The 19198-nt window shown below is 44.9% G+C and overlaps 1 protein-coding gene and 1 long non-coding RNA gene across 2 annotated transcripts; one reads left to right on the forward strand and one right to left on the reverse strand.

Moving 5' to 3' along the window:
- Window positions 1–1732: 1732 nt before the first annotated feature.
- On the reverse strand, window positions 1733–8763 carry LOC132353030 (uncharacterized). Its single transcript, XR_009498938.1, has 4 exons — window positions 8701–8763; window positions 7372–7502; window positions 5662–5726; window positions 1733–4649 (listed from the first exon to the last, which is right to left on the reverse strand). It is a non-coding gene; the product is annotated as an uncharacterized LOC132353030 (long non-coding RNA).
- An 8064-nt stretch (window positions 8764–16827) lies between these two features.
- IER5 (immediate early response 5) lies at window positions 16828–18983 on the forward strand. The gene has a single exon (XM_059903888.1). It carries the CDS (start codon window positions 17034–17036, stop codon window positions 18018–18020), a length of 987 nt encoding a protein of 328 aa, XP_059759871.1. The 5' UTR covers window positions 16828–17033; the 3' UTR covers window positions 18021–18983.
- Window positions 18984–19198: the final 215 nt, after the last annotated feature.

Below are 19198 nucleotides of genomic sequence, written 5' to 3' on the forward strand. Positions count from 1 at the left end.
AGCCATTCATAGAAAGTATGTTCCATGAGGCCTGAGACTCCAGTGCCTGGCACACAGCAGGCACTCAATACATGTGCATATTGACTGAATGAATTTCTGTAATACCTACCACGAGCCAGACTATACAGGCAATAGTGCCCAATGACGTTCTGAAAATTAGCAAGTGCAGAGATGGCCCAGACCTGTGCTTGTAAGCAAGTCAAGCTCACATAACACAGAATGATTCTAGGGAAGGTAATCTGGAATGTATTTCTGTAAAATAGACCCTGGGCTTCATGTTAATAGAGGAAATACAATTCTGACAGTGACCTTGTGTGATAATGCTGAACAACACAAGTTGGATAAAACTTTAGAGTCTAATGGAGACAGGGAAGCCTGCATGTGAATATTGAATTAACGAAGGGGAGGAGGGAGAAAGGGGAGGACTGGAAAAAACCAGGGCTGCCCCCCTCCCCGCAGCAGCTGGGCTGGGCTTCCAGGGCCAACAGGCAGTTGTGATGGTGACATCTAGGAACTCAGGGATGTCCAGTGAGACAGAGTAAGCTCTAATCCTCTCGTTTCCTTTTGCCTTCCCCAGCTGTCCAGTCCTCAGAATTAACTCCCTCTCTCAACCCCTCAGTGCTCTTTGGCTCTGCCCCACAATGGACACTGGCTACTCCGTGCTGGAATTTATCTGTTTCCACACAGCTTATCTGTCTGGCTAGACTGGACACCGCTTAGGGACACAATTTGAATTCTATCTCCTTCGCTTGGTATCAGGGTGATCTTAAGTTATTTAACTTCTTAGCCTCTATTTTATAAAAACAGGTAAGTACCTGTTTCCCAGTGCTGACGTGTGAGTTAAAGGAGATGTGAGTGTGTGAAAACACACGGCGCAGGGCGTGCCATGTGCGGTGTCTCTTCCTCTAGGTTTTCTCCAGGGACTACTTCCCGTGTCCTGCATAATCATAGCTACCATTTATGGAGTGCTTACTATGAACTGGGCACTTCGCATGTATTATCTCTAATTCCTCATAACTTCAGCAGCAGGCATTCCCATTTCGCTGAAGTTCAGATAAGTTCTATTTCTTGACACGGTCACGGTTCATAAATGGCAGAGGCATGATTCAAACCCAAGTCCTTCTCCATATACAGCTGTGCTCTTTCCAGTACATCACCCTATCTGCACACAGTAGGCACTCAGTCGATGCTTGATGGAAATTATAAAGTATCATCTACCCTAAACTACGTTCCATAGTGAACCTCCGGAACAAATGAATAAAAACAACTTTACAATGTATCAGAAACTAATAAAGTCCCTTATAAATTGTGAAAGGCTGGATCTTTTTGCTCAGGCTTTGATGATGTGACTTAAATGCTGAATAGGGCCAAATGAAACACATAGGGAGCTGTCACACATTTCATGGAAATGTCAGTAAAGCCCATGGATAAGATTCATTCTTTGGCAATTGTTGGCAGATGGCAATAGCTGAGGCACAAAGGGAAAATTTAAAAAGCTCCTCATCTTGCAAACAAACTCACCCAAGGTAGATCCAGTGATACACAGAATTTTTGAACTGGGAGGTCATTTAGGGGTTATATAGTTAAATTCTCTCATTTTACAGATGAGAAAATTGAGGCTTGGAGAGAGTAAAATGATTTGCCAAAGGAAAATCTAAAACTAATTACAAACTTCATATCTTTATAACATAACGTCACTAGTCATTAGGGAAATGCAAATTAAGACCACAGATATCACTACATACCTATAAGAACAGCTAAAATAAAAAGTAGTGACAACACCAAATGCTGGCGAGGATGCAGAGAAACTAGATCACTCATCCATTGTTTGCAGGAACACAGAATGCTAAGAGCATTCTGGAAAATAGTTTGGCCATTTCTTTAAAAACTAAGTATATGGTTATCCAGAAATTATACTCCTGATAATTTACTCCAGAGAAATGACAACTTATGTCTACATAAAAATCTGTACACATTGCTCATTGCAGCTTTATTTGTAATAGCTAGAAATGGAAAACAACCAAAATGTCCCTCCATAAAACAATGGTACACCCATGCTATGGAATATTACTCAGCAATAAAAGAGAATAAACTCTTTACACATGCAACAATTTGGATGAATCTCAAGGGCATTATGCTGGTTGAAAAAAGCCAATTTCAAAAGGTCACATACTACATAATTCCATTTCTATAACACTCTCAAAATGACAAAATTTTGAGAGATGGAAAACAGATTAGTAGTGCCAAGGTTAGGGATGGTTGCGGAGAAAAGGCTGGGTGTGATTATAAAGGGGTAGCATGTGAGAGATGGTACACCTGTATCCTGATTGCAGTGGTGGTCACACAAATCTACACATGTGATAAAATGACACAGAACTGATGCAGCTCAATATTAAAAAAACAAACAACCCAATCAAAAAATGGACAGAAGACCTAAATAGACATTTCTCCAAAGAAGACATACAGATGGCCAAGAGGCACATGAAAATCTGCTCAACAGCACTAATTATTAGAGAAATGCAAATCAAAACTACAATAAGGTATCACCTCACACCGGTTAGAATGGGTATCATCAGAAAATCTACAAACAACAAATGCTGGAGAGGGTGTGGAGAAAAGGGAACTGTTGGTGGGAATGTAAATTGATACAGCCACTATGGAGAACAGTATGGAGGGTCCTTAAAAAACTAAAAATAGAATTACCATATGACCCAGCAATCCCACTCCTGGGCATATACCCAGAGAAAACCATAATTCAAAAAGACACATGCACCCCAATGTTCATTGCAGCACTATTTACAATAGCCGGGTCATGGAAGCAAGCTAAATGCCCACTGACAGCCAAATGGTTAAAGAAGATGTGGTACATATATACAGTGGAATATTACTCAGCCATAAAAAGGAACAAAATTGGGTCATTTGTAGAGACATGGATGGACCTAGAGACTGTCATACAGAGTGAAGTCAGAAAGAGAAAAACAAATACCGTATATTAACGTGTATATGTGGAACTTAGAAAAATGGTACAGATGAACTGGTTTGCAGGGCAGAAATAGAGACACAGATGTAGAGAACTAACGTATGGACACCAAGGGGGGAAGCAGTGGCGGGGTGGGGATGGTGGTGTGATGACTTGGGAGATTGGGATTGACATGTATACACTAATATGTATAAAATAGGTAACTAATAAGAACCTGCTGTATAAAAAGTAAATAAATAAAATAAAATTTAAAAGTATATCTATATATATATTAGGGGACTAAGAAAAAATTGCATAGAACTATAGGCACATACTGTATCAGTGTCAGTTTCTTGGTTTTGATATTGTACCATAATTATGTAAACTGTAACCATGGAAGAAACTTGGTGAAGGGTACCTGGGACCTCTCTGTACTATCTTTGCACTTTCCTGTGAAATCTCTAATTATTTACAAATAAAATATTTCTTTTAACTGAAGGACAATGCAGCAACTCATTTCTTTTATGATACTTGTAATTATCTGGCTTATATGAGACTAGTTCCATGTAAAGATTGGCCAAATAATAGAACAGTCTGATAGTTCTAGCTTGTTAAAGTGATCTGTGCCTGTTATCACAGCTACCCCAAAACTCCTTTTTAGAAAAATCCCATTTCATTTGCAATCAGATTGTAAACTAAGATATTTAAGGGGACCTGTTAACAATGGAATAATCTGAAAAGGCTGTCTTATTAGAGTTTGGTAATTTCATATTGTAATATTAAAATAATTTGTTTGGGGAGTGTTGGGAGCGTTTCCACTGTTTTAAAACCCTGTAGAAGAAAAAGCGTAAGGTATTTGGTGCCGGGATCCTGCTACCAACTTTTACAATTTGAAGGTGTCCCCACATAACGTAAGGTAAGCATCATCGACCTATGTGGCCAGAAATGCTCATCACTTGGTGGTGAGCAGCTCAAGATGATTTGGATGTTAAGCCTCTTTTTGCAGAGGCAGGGGGGCTACCTCTTAAGACTGATTATACTTCAGCCATTCGGATTGTCGGGTTATCAAGCTGGTTCCCTTGCAGCGGCCGTTTTCTACTTGTTCACAGCTGTACCTTGAGTCTGGTACATCACCTGTTTTCTGGGGCTCTTAGTGACCTAAGGGGTGTGACTAATGCTTTCCGTTATGACTGTACTGGTCAACCTAATGACTGAAATTCAGTTAACTGCATAGTTCCTTAGGGGCCGTTCCTCATGGAATTGATCCACATGTGTGGTTAGGTGTGATGCAGCTCACCTCCTTGTAGGGGAGACAGACAGGTAAGAATACAATAGAAATTCATCGTGATCAGTCCTACAACAGGACTACGTGCAAGGACAAAGGTGGGATCCAAGAGGGCAAAGGTAATTCTGTGATGAAGGGCGGGGGGGAGGCAAGGGGAGCACTGAGGACCAAGGCTCACGGTGTCAGAGAAAGAGGCTTGAGCTACTTTTTCTTCTACTAGTTGCAGAAGAGGATAAGGTACAGAAAGATGGGAGTGAGTGGAAGAGCTCCAGCTATCATCCAACCCTTAATGAAGCAGCATCTGCCCCCGAAGTGTGCTAGGGCACCGCACGTGTCTGTGTTGTCCACTGAGGTATCTCTAGCACCCAGGACAGTAGCTGGCACATAGTAGTGTTCAAAAAATAGCTGTTGAATGAACAAATAAAAAGAATACATTAAACACATCCTCTGTTCACTTTATCCCTAATGACTTTTTTGATCAGCTCAGAATGCTACACGGTGACATCCCAGAAGCCAAGGAAGGAGATTTCAACAAAGAAAGTGTATTCTGTGATGTTGGGTCTGGATGGGGCCAAACTCATCCAGGTGTTCCCAGGGCCCAGTCTAGGGCCCAGTACAAGTGGACAGAGCATCTTCATTGGATAAATGACATCAAATAGTTTTTTTTTAAGAGTTAACTAGAATGTTGTGATGGCTGTTTCTGTCCTCTTATATTTTGTTGGTTTAGAGCCCAAACTGCAGAGATTTTAATAAACCCTGGAAACATTTAAGAAACATCTCAACTCCTTTTTCCTTAAAATATTTCTCCACTGCCACTAACGTGGCAAATAAAATTGGGCTACACAAAGTCTTTTTCGTTCCTCTTTTTCTAGTGTGTTGGAGTTCGAAGGGACCTTAGATGAACCTCATCATTTCACAGATTAGGATCTTGTGAACTGTGAAGTCCCACAGCTTGCTCAGGGTCATCTGACTGGCTAGTGGCAGAACCCCGGGAGAATCTAATTCCTCATCCAGTGTTCTCTCCACTATCCCCTGCTCTCTCTCAAAACTTCAAAGCAACAGATGTTTGTGGGGTGCCTATTAGATACAAGACAGTAGGCTGGTTTCTACTGGAGAGACAGAGGTTGAAAAAAGGTCCCTATCTTGAACCATTTTATAATCAAGTAGAAAGACATGTATGTGGAAAATTCTAGAAAATACATGCAAAAATAAGTGACATGAAAAATCCATGCGGGAATGAACTTCAACTTGAAGGACTGGAGAAGACTCTGGGGCGAATGTGATATCTTAAGTGTGCCCACTCTGTTCCATAGGGAGAGTGGTGGTGGGTGTGTGGATATGGGGGCGGGGACGTCAAATCCTTCACTGGTCCCAGAGACCATTTCCCGCACAGCTGGTGGGTTGGAACGCTGCTCACCGCTCACTGTGTGCTCACAGGAGACGCCAGGAACCATGATGATGCTCAGGCCAACCACAGGTTTTCTGAGCAGAGAAAAGAACCAGGCTCAGTATTTCAGGCACATACTTACTCCCTTATCTTTTGTTAATCTACAGTGTTCATAAACGAGGGCTTTCGAGCCAATAGTCTTAGTTTGAAATTCTAGTCAATACAACTTGATATTGTAAAACCACCTCCAGAAATGCCCAGGATATTAAGTGAGACAGGACTGCAGAGAATAGTCAGTAGAATTAATGTGCTAATGAGATAGTAACACAGCTTTGCTCAGGGTTAACACTTTCCGGAGCCAACCAATTAACTGCCCATTCTAAAACCTCCCAGGCATATTCTGTGTTCAGAGCTTGGTAAAGCTCCTGGCCTATGTAAATCTCAGCCCTCCTATGCTTTTTGTTGTTTTTTGCAGGACTTGGGGAGTGGGAGAGGAATTGAAAATGAATGACCTAAAGCTAGATGAGTGATAAATCCCAGGTTGAGTTACCTTGTTGTTTTACCAAATGTTGGTTATATATCAGCATAATCATGTACTTGTTTAGCATCATAGCGGTCCTTCATGGATTCACACAGCCTTTCTCCAACCCCAATTTGGGTCAGGGCAGAAGTCATGCTCTCGGGGCTGCAAGTATTCTGACTGCTATTCTGCCACCAACCTTGCTCTCTAATTAACATCCCTCTACCATGCAGAGTCCTTGCCAAAACAAAAAGAATGAAAGCATCTCTGGATCCTAACGTCTAACATTTGAGTCAGCCACAGACGACTTTGTGGGAGGGTCCTTTGGAAATAGTACAGCACATACACACACCCATTACTCTCTTTACTCTGAAAGCCCTTCTCTGGTCTCCAAAATATCCATTCTCTTCATGAGGTATTTTTCTTCTTTAAGATGTTTCACAAAGTCAAAGTTGGGAAAGATAATGTCATAAAACACTTTACATTTGTGGCGCTATATACCGCTCCTCCATTCTCTTTCCGGGAAAACTTGCCCTCAAGGAAGGATAACTGTTTTTCTCCTTTCTAAATCATTAATTCAACAAACATGTGCTGAGTGTAACCCTGTGCATGCCATGTACAGTGGTAGGTGCTGAAGAGGATATATTAGGAACAACTCTTGTTGGAACATCAAAGTGAATCATATCACTTCTCTATTTTGTTTATCTGTTAGAAGAGTTTGCCAATTGTATATTCCCTTTTCTAAAATATCAGGAGAAAAAGAGATAATTTATGAGTATTCTAAGTGTCTTCCTCTACTATATATTCTCCCATCCATCCATCTATCCACTCACCCCAACACTTCCAACATTCTGTTGTCTCCTTTGGACCAAGTGCTGTGCTAGGCACTAAGGATGTACACCTATCTGCTGCCCTCAGGGAAGTCCCAGTCCAGAGGGACATGGTTGTATGATCAGACCATGAGCCAGAATGTTATTGTTAGAGTGGAAGCATGTACTCAATGCAAAAGGAACCAAGCCCATGGTTTCTAGCAGCTGAGGCTCATTGTGAGTTAATTCATGGACCAGGTTTCTGTTTTTGATAGCTGCTTTAATTCCCTTTGGGTATATTTTCAAGGAAATTTAAAAACAGCAAAACCTAGAATCCAATTTGATATGTTTAATCTTTTAATCCTTTGGGGGCATATTTGGTCCTTCAGTTTCTCCACCTCCCTCCTTTACCTTCAGGCTCCCGACCTTCTCGAAGTCAGGTCGCTGGTCTGTTCCCTTTGTTTACTGCATCGTGTGCTTTCTCTTCCCATCCACATCCCTTCTCATGACAGGAGACATTTCAGGACCCCAGAGAGCCCTGGCTGGCAGAACAAATTGACATGTGGGAGTGTGAGATGCCGTCTTTCAGAAAAAAAGCAAGAGGAAGAGGTAAAAATGGCAGGCTGAGAGAGCAGAAAAAGGAAAAGAGAAAAAAGAAAGAGGACAAGGCAGAGAAGAAAAAAGAGAAAAAAATAGCAACACCAGCCCTAATCAGATCTCTCCAGACCTGCTGTTGAGCAATTTCTGTAACTGAGAGTCAGGTTTAGAAAAAACCTGGCTGGAACGGTCTTTCCCAACACGGGGGCGAGGTGGGAGCAGAATTACAGGAATACCAGAAGACTTGACTCACTGAATCGCATCTTAAACGGAGATTTTGTTTCAAAATTATGAACTGGGGGTGTGCGGTGGGGAGAAAACCTTCCCAGCATCCATCATGTGTTGCTTTCGAAAATTATTATTTTGGAGCACAAGCTGTTTCCTGTCTTTAAAGCCTATTATCTATTTCCCTTCCAGGTGGAGCCTGGGCTGCCTGCTAATTTAATCCCCTGGGCTTCCCCCTCTGCCTTCAAGATCTCACAGAGATTCAGGCTTCCTAAAGAGGGCACCTTTGTGTCTTCCTCCCCTGAAGGCTCCCATCTACCCTAGCAGCCAAGGAGATGCTATTTTGGGTAACAGCAGCTGAGTGGGAAGGATTGTTAATTGTTTGTCAAAACCATCCAGTCTAGTTAGATCTCAGGGAAGGAAAAAAAAAAAGAACAAAGCCATACCCCTTCCTTCATTCTATTTTACTCTCCCAAAGCGGGGGAGGGGTGGGTACGGGTAGGGCCGTGGTGGGGGTGGGGGTGGGGGTGGGATAACTGGCTTCCTTTCCGCCTCAAGCAAAAGCACACAAACTAATGTTTAAAAAAAAAAACTAATTCTTCTAGCCAACTGGAAACACATAAACATAATATTGGCCCAAGAACCAAAGTAGTTTTAAAATCATTTACAAGCCTCAAAACAAACACACAAACAAAAAAAACCCAAACAAACAAGCAAAAAAACCCCAAACATAAATCCCATCACAACAAAAGAGACATCAGGGGCTCTGCCATCCAGTGGGACCACAGCATTTATTCAAACCACTGCGGCCAAAATGACTAAGCAGATCCCCCCACCCCGGCCAGCACCCACTGACACACTGGAAAACAATTCTACCCAGGCACACTAATCAGAACACCCACGGCGACACGCACTTACTCCATCACAGCGTGGACAAATTCAAAATCAAACAGAAAATGACCCACACTGAGAAAGGGCTCCTCAGGACTCTGACCTCAGGCAGGGTCCCCCACGTGACTCTGAAACTTCCTAAGCATTGCATCAGCCTACTAGGAAAGGGGACGAAAAGACTGGGAACCAAAATGTTACACTTCTTAAAAGGGCAATGCCACGAAAACATTTTATAACTGTTTTTTCTTCCTTGACCAATTCTCCTAAGAATGATGTGTAGACTTACTTGACTTTTAAAGAACACTTGTTTTTTTCACAATGATCTTTTTGGTATTTTCCGGGAATGCCAAAAGGAATTATTTCAGTAAGAAAGGAGCTGAACTCAGAGAAATTTATAAGTGATAATGGTTCAGGGGATGGATATGAGAGTGCTGCCTATTTTACAATCGTTTTCCCTCAAAAGAGCTCAGACTGCCTTATAAACATAAATCTGCTAATCCACACACTAGCTCCTGGTTAGACAGCAGATCTGAAACTTCCTTTTACACTGGAGGAGGTGTCTGTATAAATACTTACTCAGAATTTGCTTAGTCAAAATGAGCATGAGATGGGTTAGTGATTTAGGGTTTTCTAACTGAATGAGCATTCATGTTGAAATTTAGATCAGTTGTGTTGATCTAAAATGGACTTGACTGATGAATTAGAATTTGTTCCATTAGCTACAGCAATTAGAAGGGGAGTGGGGAGATGAGGCAAGACTTTCTTATTGGCTGAAAGAGATATCGCTTGCCCATAAATGAGGTGCTGATAGCCAGTAGGGTTTTCAGTACATCATAACCAGTAATGTTTAATTAGAACAGAGTAGGCAAGCAACTACTCTCTTAGTAATAGTGTCACATATTTGTAAATAGCATGGCAACAAAAGCAAACCGTCTATCAAAAAAAAAACCCCTTATTTTATGTGAAAAATGGCTTTTATAGGGAAATGGTAGAGCTTAGTGTCATGAATAATTATGAGCCAGGGTAAGATAAAACGCATTTGTGGTGATAGTTTGGTTGTTGCCACTAGAATAATTTGTCAAGTACTCTTTTTTCCCCCTTCTAGTTGGCTGTGTTCAAATATGTTAGCCTCAAATTTTGGGAACCCATTAATTGGTTTATCAAATAGTTACTGATCCCTTGATATGTACATAGCGATACTCAGGGTTCTGGGTGTAGTGGAAACAGGATGCAAAAAAGTGTAATGGAGCACCTCTCAGCACTTTATATTGTTATTGGGAAATAAATATGTCCACATCAAAGTTAAATAACATGTGAGTAAATAAAATACAAAACAAAAACATAAGGGTATCATAAGATAACAAGTGGTATTGTGGTTTTAAGTAACAAATGAATGTTAGGTTATGAGAGTGTGTGTGCCCAAGTGAACACATTGTAAATACCAGTGGGCATGGAAGGCTTCCTGGAGGAAATGGTGGTGCAGCGTTTGGGCAGGAGGGGAGAGTGCATTCTGTTGAGGAAGCAGCAGATGAGACATATACTTTTGATTAGACCTGTCCAGCTGAGGAAGAGGTGGGGCATTTATGTTGCTCAGGGTAGTAGAAAGGTTGGAAAGACTTGCCTAGATTCATTGAATCATAGAATTCTGGACCTGAAATGATCTTAAAACAATCAGCTAGGCCACTGGTTCTGAAACGTGGCTGCACATTGTAATCACCTACAGAGCTTTAAAAAATCCACTGCCTGGGTCTCACCCCAGAGATTCTGATTTTGAGTCATCTGGGGTGAGGTCTGGGAGACTCGATATTTAAGGCTCCCCAGGTGATTCTAATATGCAGCCATCTTCTGAGGACCACTGATTTAGTCCAACTGCCCAATTTTACAAGACAAGGACCACCTGCAAATCTGCCCATGCACAGCTGGTAAGAAGCCAGGCTCTGTTCCCCCATTCCATTCCAGGCTGTTTGTTTTTAACAATGTATGTAGTACTCTGAAGACCAGGCCAGAGGGTTGGATTTTTGCCATAAAGGTCATGGGGAACCACTGAAGGTTTTTGTGCAGGAAAATGGCCCATTGAAAACAAATGGTCCTGCAATTCCAGGTGGACTTCAGAATTGAAAAGAATCAATGCACCCTAAGAACGCCTGAGAATGAGGCTGTCCAAGTGAGTAGGCTTTCCTCTCTGAAATTTGTGTGCATGCTTGTATTTTGGATTTTAAAATAATATTGTGATAATTTATGTGTTATCACATTCAGATACGTAGAATTGGGCTTCTCTAACTTTGTGGCTACTTCTCAGTTCTAGAAAGAACTTTCTTCTGGCCAATTAGCTCTGTTTTTTACATTTTTCTTTGATTTTCTCCTCACCTCTACAACCATCTAAGTGTTTCATGTTTCACTTCCTTTTCACTCTGTCTTTCCTTTGCTCTCCCTCTTCACCAATCAAGGACATTTGTTAATTGCTCACAATATGCTCATACATATTTATATGTCCACACCTCCCTATCCCTTTATTATCCCTAGGGCAGTGCTGTCCAATAGAAATATAATTAGAGCCACATATGTAAAAAGAAACGGGTTAAATTAATTTTAATAATTTTATTTAACCCAACATATTCAAAATGTTATCATTTCAACATGTAACCATTCTTAAAAACATTAATGAGATATTTTACATTCTCTTTTTGATACTAAGTCTTTGAAATCTGCTATGTGTTTTACAACTACAGCATCAGTTTGGATGCTAACCATTCAAACCTCAAAAATATGACACAAGCTGGGTTTCAGTAAAAGGATTTTATGTTGTTTCAGTTTTTAGATTTGAATGAAATAAAATGTAAAATTCAGTTCATCAGTTGCACTAGCCACATTGGCCTAGGGGCTACAGTATTGAACAGTGCAGGTCTAGGGTCTTCTGTAGTGGTGTTTTTTCATTCTGTGGCTTGAGAGGGTACCATGCTCATTTTAATGAGTTTGAATGCTCTACTTATTGAGGGAATTTGTTTTTCTTCGGAGTATTAAAGGAGATGAGGTATGACAAAGATGATCATAAAAACATCCTAAGTTTCTCTGAACCAACATACAAACTTTAGGACAAGACAGAGGGTGGGGCTGTAACAGTTTTGGAAGGGAAACGGGGAGGAGAAAAAAAAGGCAGGTTTTGGTGCCCACCCCTAGTTGAACGCTATTTTTTTTTAAATTTGTTTTATTTTTTTTATTTTTGGCTGCTTTGGGTGACTTCGTTGCTGCGTGCGGGCTTTCTCTAGTTGTGGTGAGCAGGGGCTTCTGTGTGGGCTTATCATCGTGGTGGCTTCTCTTGTTGTGGAGCACGGGCTCTAGGCGCACGGGCTTCGGTAGTTATGGCACGTGGGCTCAGGAGGTGTGGCTCACGGGCTTAGTTGCTCGCCGGATGTGGCATGTGGGATCTTCCCAGACCAGGGCTCGAACCCGTGTCCCTTGCACTGGTAGGTGGATTCTTAACCACTGCGCCACCAGGGAAGCCCCAAATGCTCTTTGACGATAAAGAAATTCTATAGTTGTCAAGCCGCCAAGAGAAAAAAAAAGATGTAAAATATGCCAGAATAGCGAGAGAGAAAAATTTGAAAGGTGGATTTGCCTGTTCTCAGAAGAGCAAGAGGACTATTATTTACATAAAAGTGCTTATAATATATTTCTGTGGAGCTTTCCTCCTGAAGAACTCAGGATGCCATGCAAATGATTATTCACTTACATAAGCAACTTTGACCAAAATGAATTTCCAAATGTCCTAACATTGAAAGGTAGGACAGAACGTTATTTCACTCACCCACTTCTCACCGATGGTTACTTCTCACAGAGCTATTGTGTGCATGATCCATAGTGGGTTTGCATTGTTCTTACACAGACTAGACTCCATTTAAGGCAATATAAGCTCTGTAATCATCTGATAGTAATACTTAGTCTTCAATTCGTCATGCAAACGAGAAAGTCAACAGCAGTGGGCAGACAGGCCCTGTGTTAAAAGGAATCCTCAGGCCAGAGCCTAGACAGTGCCTGAGTGGGGACAGCCGTGGCCAGCACTCAGCGCGCTAATCTGCTCGTGCCCCAGGGGAGAAGATGGGGCGTGGAAGGGCAGGACAGACTTGATGGACATCCTCTGGCCACTTCTTCCAGAGCAGCTGCTTCCTCTGTCCTTCTGATACCCCCAGTGTGTCTCATCGTGCTACCAACTTTTTTTTTAACTGAGAGAATCCTAAAGATTGATGACGGCAAATTCTAACTCTGCTTTCTAAAGCTTAGAAGAGTACATTCTATACTTTCCCTTTTTTTTCCGATAGGTGGAGGTGAAGCTTGCTGATCATGAGAGCCTAGGTCCTCCAGAGATGAGTTCTCAAGGTTCTGTTTTGTTCTCAGGATTAGAGGAACTCCTGATAATAAGAGCAATCAGGCTCAGTTTCAAGTCAGCAAACATCTATTGACCATCTATTACTTGGTATAGTAGAAAAAGCATTCAAAATTCAACAAATGCTAACAGCACACCTACTATGTGCTTAGTACTGAGCTAGGCACTGGTATAATAATAACAGTCACGATAAATAAATGTTTTAATGGCACTAGGAACTGTACTAAACACTGTAGGTATTCTTATGATTCCCATTTTACACAATAGGTGACTGAGGCACAGAAAGATGAAATAACTTGCCCGTGTTACAAAACATAATTTTCTTTTTTTTTTCCCCCTAAAACACAGATTTTGTCTTTTTTTTTAAAATTTATTTTTGGCTGCGTTGAGTCTTTGCTGCTGCACGCAGGCTTTCTCTAGTTGCAGCGAGTGGGGGCTACTCTTTGTTGCGGGTGCGGGCTTCTCATTGTGGTGGCTTCTCTTGTTGCGGAGCACAGGCTCTAGGCATGCGGGCTTCAGTACTTGCAGCACATGGGCTCAGTAGTTGTGGCTCACGGGTTCTAGAGTGCAGGCTCAGTAGTTGTGGCACACAGGCTTAGTTGCTCCGGGGCATGTGGGATCTTCCCGGACCAGGGCTCGAACCCGTGTCCCCTGCATTGGCAGGCAGATTCTTAACCACTGCGCCACCAGGGAAGCCCCATAATTTTCTTATTTCACCTAGATGTGAAATAACTTTCCAAAGGTCACACAACAGGTAAAAAGTGGAACAAGGCAATCTAGCCCCAGAACCCCACACTCGAGCTTTAGAGTTAAATAGGTTCGGAGTTGAAGCCCACCCTCTCCACCTACAGCTGTAAATTACTTAACCTTTCAGAGTCCTAGTTTCGTCACCTGTAGATGGAGATAATGACGTGGACTTTCAGAACTTTATAAGGATGATACATAATGCCTATATGTGATTAGCTCAGTGCCTGGTAGACAATATCATTATTAGGGATTCATTAGTTCAAGTGCATAACCACTCAGTATGCACCTGGTATGGCCATCCCAAGTGTTAAAACCTTGAAATGCTTCCATGCCAGTTGGCAGAATCTCTTGAGTGCCCCCCTTCCAGGCCATGCAGCCCCTCCTGTAGGAGCCTGCCCATAGCCCGCAGCACTGTAAAGGCCTCCAGGACTCTGTCCTGATGGTCAGTGCCTGTATCCTACAGTTGTTAAATATTTTCACTATCTCCTGGCTACAAATATGAGATGGGCTCCTGCCTTTGATGAGAGCACAGTTTGGGAGGGGCCCTGGGCATGACAGGAGAAAGTAATGAAGACAGTGATGAAGGAGTCTGCTTCCACCATGGAGGATGGAGCAATGCCCAGCTCAGGTGGGTCTGGAAGTCTTCCCCCGAGGCTTGCTCTATCAGTGACCTGTTTGGGTGGGTGAAGGCATCCCATATCATCACTAAAGTTCCTTTTGTCTCTCGGCTTTTTCATTCTTGCTACCTCCACCTGGTTCAGACCTTTATTACTCTTTGCCTAAACTCCCGCAAGAGCTTTATAATTAAGTGGTCCCCTTTATAATTAAGTGGTAATTAAGTGTACTGACCGTTCTAGAATGCATTCTGACGTTCTCTTACTCAACAACTTTTAGTAGTTCCCTGTAGGAAGCCCCATCTCCTCACTGAGGCATCCACAACCCACTACCATGTAACCGCAGCTTCTATTCACAGTCTTTTCCACTTACTATAGGTGCCTGGCATCTCTGCCAAATGAGGTGTTCCCTACAATGGACTCTGTTGCTCCTGCTGGTTGGAACTTGTGGAGCCCACCTCAGGGTTTTTCAACACCCACCTCAAATACAACTTCTTTCTCCCATCTATGTTCCTGCTTTCCCCAGCCTGTTTTTCCACCCCAAGTCATGTGAGGAGTGATGTGTTCTAATAGCTGGCGTCCATTGCTAGTTTATTATATGTCAGGCTGTTCTAAGAGCTTTGAATGTGTTACCTTGTTTTCTCCTCACAAAAGCTCTAAGAGGTAGACACTATTATTATCATCTCTATTTTAAGATAAAAAAGTCCAAGACAAGTGAAGTAATTTTCCAATTCAGAGAAGTGAAGTAATTTTCCAAAGGTCACACAGCAAGTAAAAAGTAAAGCTGGGATTCCAACTCAGGAAGCTTGTCTTCAGAGCCTGAGCTCTTAGTGTTTTATAGTGACGGCCAGCTCTCAAAGAAAGAGAAAACAGAAGAAAAAATTTCTCATGTTATTACTCAAAACACATGGCTTGCTTTTGTAATTACTTGTGTTGTTATTTTATCTCCTTCTTTACTCGAGCTGAAGATTCCTAGAGGGGAGAAATTCTGGGTCCCATGAACTGGTGTCTGTTATCGTCATTAAGTTGGGGGAATAGATAATTACTGAGCCATCACATCCTTTGGGGGCCTCCTGATTATGAATTAGCCATAATCAAGCCCACCTTTCACTAATATTTTTCCTAACTAAATACACTACTTGGCCAAACCCTGATACAAGATCAGGCCAGTGTTCCACGTGGACTCCAAGAAAACTGTGCTTAGTTTTATAACTCAGATTGTTGCTGAGAGTTGTCATTTATCAGAAGATGCTGCATAATACAGCAGATGTGTATGTGATTTCTCCTTTTTAGAGTTGGATAAATTAAAGCATCCTAAGGTTATTTACCAGAGTCATCAGGCAGGTTTGTGGTGGAGCTTAGGTTGGACTAACTCAAACTGACTCTCCAGGAACCCAGTCTAGGACCCTGGACAACCCTGTGCTGTAAGGCTCAGTAAATAGACTAAGTTGTTGATTGACCAGAAAATTCCGGAACACTCTTCCCCTATATTTTTACCTTGACACAAAATAAAATTATGACATCATGATGGGAATACAGGACTTCTCTATTTGTATTTTTAGAACTTGTTAGATTTTTCCAAGGATGGACTGGTCAGTCCTGTTGAAGAAAAATCACTGTGGAGAACGTGTACCACCTTTCATTGTAACTGATCTGACAACTGTGTTGGTTCTAGAATCTGGAGAACAAAGTGATAGATGCTAGCTTTAGTGGAGAACCAAAAACTTTGTACATAGACACAAAGCTTTCATAAGCAGTCAGAAACTTTGGAACTTTTAGAACTCCCTTTTTCTTTCTTCGGTGTTAAAATTGACAGGTGCTAACGAGTGTATGTGACTCTAGAAGGCAAGGGATTTATCCAAAATTAATATCTGCTAAATATCTTGTAGTAACACTATTTGTTATCCAAGGGTATCCTGTGCCACGTTTTGCCATCATCTCCATTTCTGTCGGGTTGCCCCGGAGCTTACGGGTGTGTGACGCCTTGCAAACGGTGGCGGGGGAGGGAGGAGTGTTGATCAGAGAAGGATCAGGACTTTATTGCAGAGCAAAGTCCACCACCATACTCGGATGAAAGTTCGAATGGTTTAGTTCGCTTTGCTTGCGGCAAGTAGCGCACAGGCCAGCAAGTTTAAGTACAAACAACACCGTGGCCATCCGGTCCCCCGCCGCTCGGAGCACTGGCCGCGACCCGCCGGTCAGCGGTCGCGCGCGTCGCCCCCTTTAAGAGCCTGCTCCGCGGGACCAACGTTCGAATGGCCCTGGCGCCCCTCCTCGGTCTCCGATTGGCCGCGCGAGGCGCACGAGGGCGCGCCGATCGGCCCCGGAACGGTTGGCGGCCCTTCGCTATTGGCTGTCGGGAGGCCTTTATAAGGCGCCCGGAGGCCAGACTGCCCTCAGTTAGCGACCCGACCCCAACCTGGCTGCGAAGCTGAGGTGGGGAGGGCGCAAGAGCTACCGAGCGCGTCGCCGGAGCCGTTTCTATTCGGAGTCTTCAGAGATCCAGAGTCCACCGCCGGGGCGGACTCGTTGACGCCTATCGTTCCCGTCTCAGCCTCGGATCGTGGGTTGGGGCTCACTCTCTCACCTCCGCGCCAGCCCTGGGAAGGCGAGGCAGGATGGAGTTCAAACTGGAGGCTCACCGCATCGTCAGCATCTCCCTGGGCAAGATCTACAACTCGCGGGTCCAGCGCGGCGGCATCAAGCTGCACAAGAACCTCCTGGTCTCGTTGGTGCTCCGCAGCGCCCGCCAGGTCTACCTGAGCGACCCGTGCCCCGGCCTCTACCTGGCCGGTCACCCGGGGGCTCCGGCGCTGCCGCAGCAGCCTGGGGAGTCGGTGGCCGGGCCACCCGCGGGGTGGGGGGAGCCACCTCCGCCGGCCGCCTGTGCCGCCTGGCCGGAGCCCGAGCCCCAGATGGAGCTTCCTGCCGTCCCAGAAGTGCCACGGGTGGGTGACGCGGAGCCTGCGGCCACGGTGACGGGCGCCGGGGACACTCTTCAGGGCGGAGAGGCGGAGGCGGCGGAAGCTGCCTGGCGCCGCGTGGAGGGACCGCGAGAGACGGCGGTCGGAGGAGCCGGGGTTCCCGCCGGAGGCTCAGACGTCTTCCCCCAGGGACCTGGGGCAGCGCGCCGCCCCTGCGGCTGCCCCCCGGGGGACGAGGACAAGATGAGCGCATCTCCCCGCGTGGACGGCTGCCGCGCGCCGCGCCCCGCCGGGCCCGAGCCCCCTGTGCCGCCCCCCGTCTGCCCCAGGAAGCGCGGCGCGGAGGGGGTGGGCGGCGGCCCCGCGGACTGCCCGGCTCCCGGCTCGACCCCGCTCAAGAAACCCCGCCGGAACTCAGAAGAGCAGCCGGGCGGGGCGGCGGCGGGGGCGGCCGCGGAGGAGGAGGAGGAGGAGGAGATGGAGACCGGTAACGTGGCCAACCTCATTAGCATCTTCGGTTCCAGCTTTTCGGGACTTTTACGGAAAAGCCCCGGGGGCGGCCGGGAGGAAGCGGAGGGAGAGAAGAGCGGTCCGGAAGCCGCCGAGCCCGGGCAGATCTGCTGCGATAAGCCGGTGCTGAGAGACATCAACCCTTGGAGCACTGCCATCGTGGCCTTCTGAGCCCTCGGATCCCCGAGCGGGAAGAGGTTGAGCAGCGGGCGTCCCGACGTGAGGGCTGGGCCTCTCCGGCTGCGAGGACGCCCCAGAGGCCGTCGGCGCCGAGCGCGAGGAGGAGACCGGGTGCCGCCGGGCGGCACCGACTGCCCTCGGGCTTGGCGGCCGGCTGTGCGGAGCCTCTCGGGTCTCCTCTTGAGACTGGGGAGTGTGAGGCTTATCGGAAGAGCACGATCGTGGACTTTTGTGTCTGTGTGTGTCAGTTTGTGTCGTTGAATTAGGACTACTTTGTGTCTCTGGAGTGCATCCCCCCTTCCCCTGGGCTTGGGAGGTTGGGGGCAGACAGGGACTTTCCGCCGCCGGCAGCGCCGAGAAGGAAGCGGCGGGGAAGGCCGGGGCCGGGGAGTTCCCCGTTGGCTGGCGGGGGAGGAAGGGACTTCACACAGACCCCTCACGTGAAAGCTAGGACCGCGCCGGGGCCAGGAGCGGCGCTTCCTCGCAGGATTTCCTCGCACTAGAGGCATTTCGTCCGGACTAGGGGCTTGTGTGATTTCTCTCCCTCCCCACCTTTCTCTCTCCCTGAAGAAACGTTTATACTCGGTGATCGCTCTGGGAAAGGGGAACGTTAGCGGTCCTTGTCTTCCCGACAGGGAAGAAGCTTGATGAACTTCACGGCGGAGTTCAAGCTGGGAAATACGGAGTTTATAGATAAAAGATTTATTTTTTAAAAGCTCTAGATCAGACCTACTACACAGTGCTTTTAAAAACCGTTTAAGGAAACAAAGTTTACAGACAGCAGCCCTAAGTGGAAAGACCTTATGGGTTTGTAGATAGTGACTCCAGTCTTTGTTGTATAAAGGTTGGGGGAGCTGACAAGGTTTTTGTACAGTATTTTCTCCTTCGTTGTTTTGATTTTTGTATAAAAATGTAACTTTACGTGTCTGACACGTATTAAATATTTTGAAGCAACTTTACCGCCTCCTTGTCTGTAATCACCTGTCTGGGTTGGGAGGGAGGAAAGTGGGAGGAGGAGAAGTATGGTCCGCGTGGAAAATTGAAGGTGTGGTTCTTCATATCAGTTGTTCACAGACTGGGGACATTGTTTGCTGGCTTCACTAAGTATCCAGAGAGACACATTTAAGCTTTCTCCTGCACATCAAGAGGAGTGCTCTTAGATACTAATA

The sequence above is a fragment of the Balaenoptera ricei genome, chromosome 1 (assembly GCF_028023285.1).
Source record: "Balaenoptera ricei isolate mBalRic1 chromosome 1, mBalRic1.hap2, whole genome shotgun sequence".
NCBI lineage: Eukaryota > Metazoa > Chordata > Mammalia > Artiodactyla > Balaenopteridae > Balaenoptera > Balaenoptera ricei.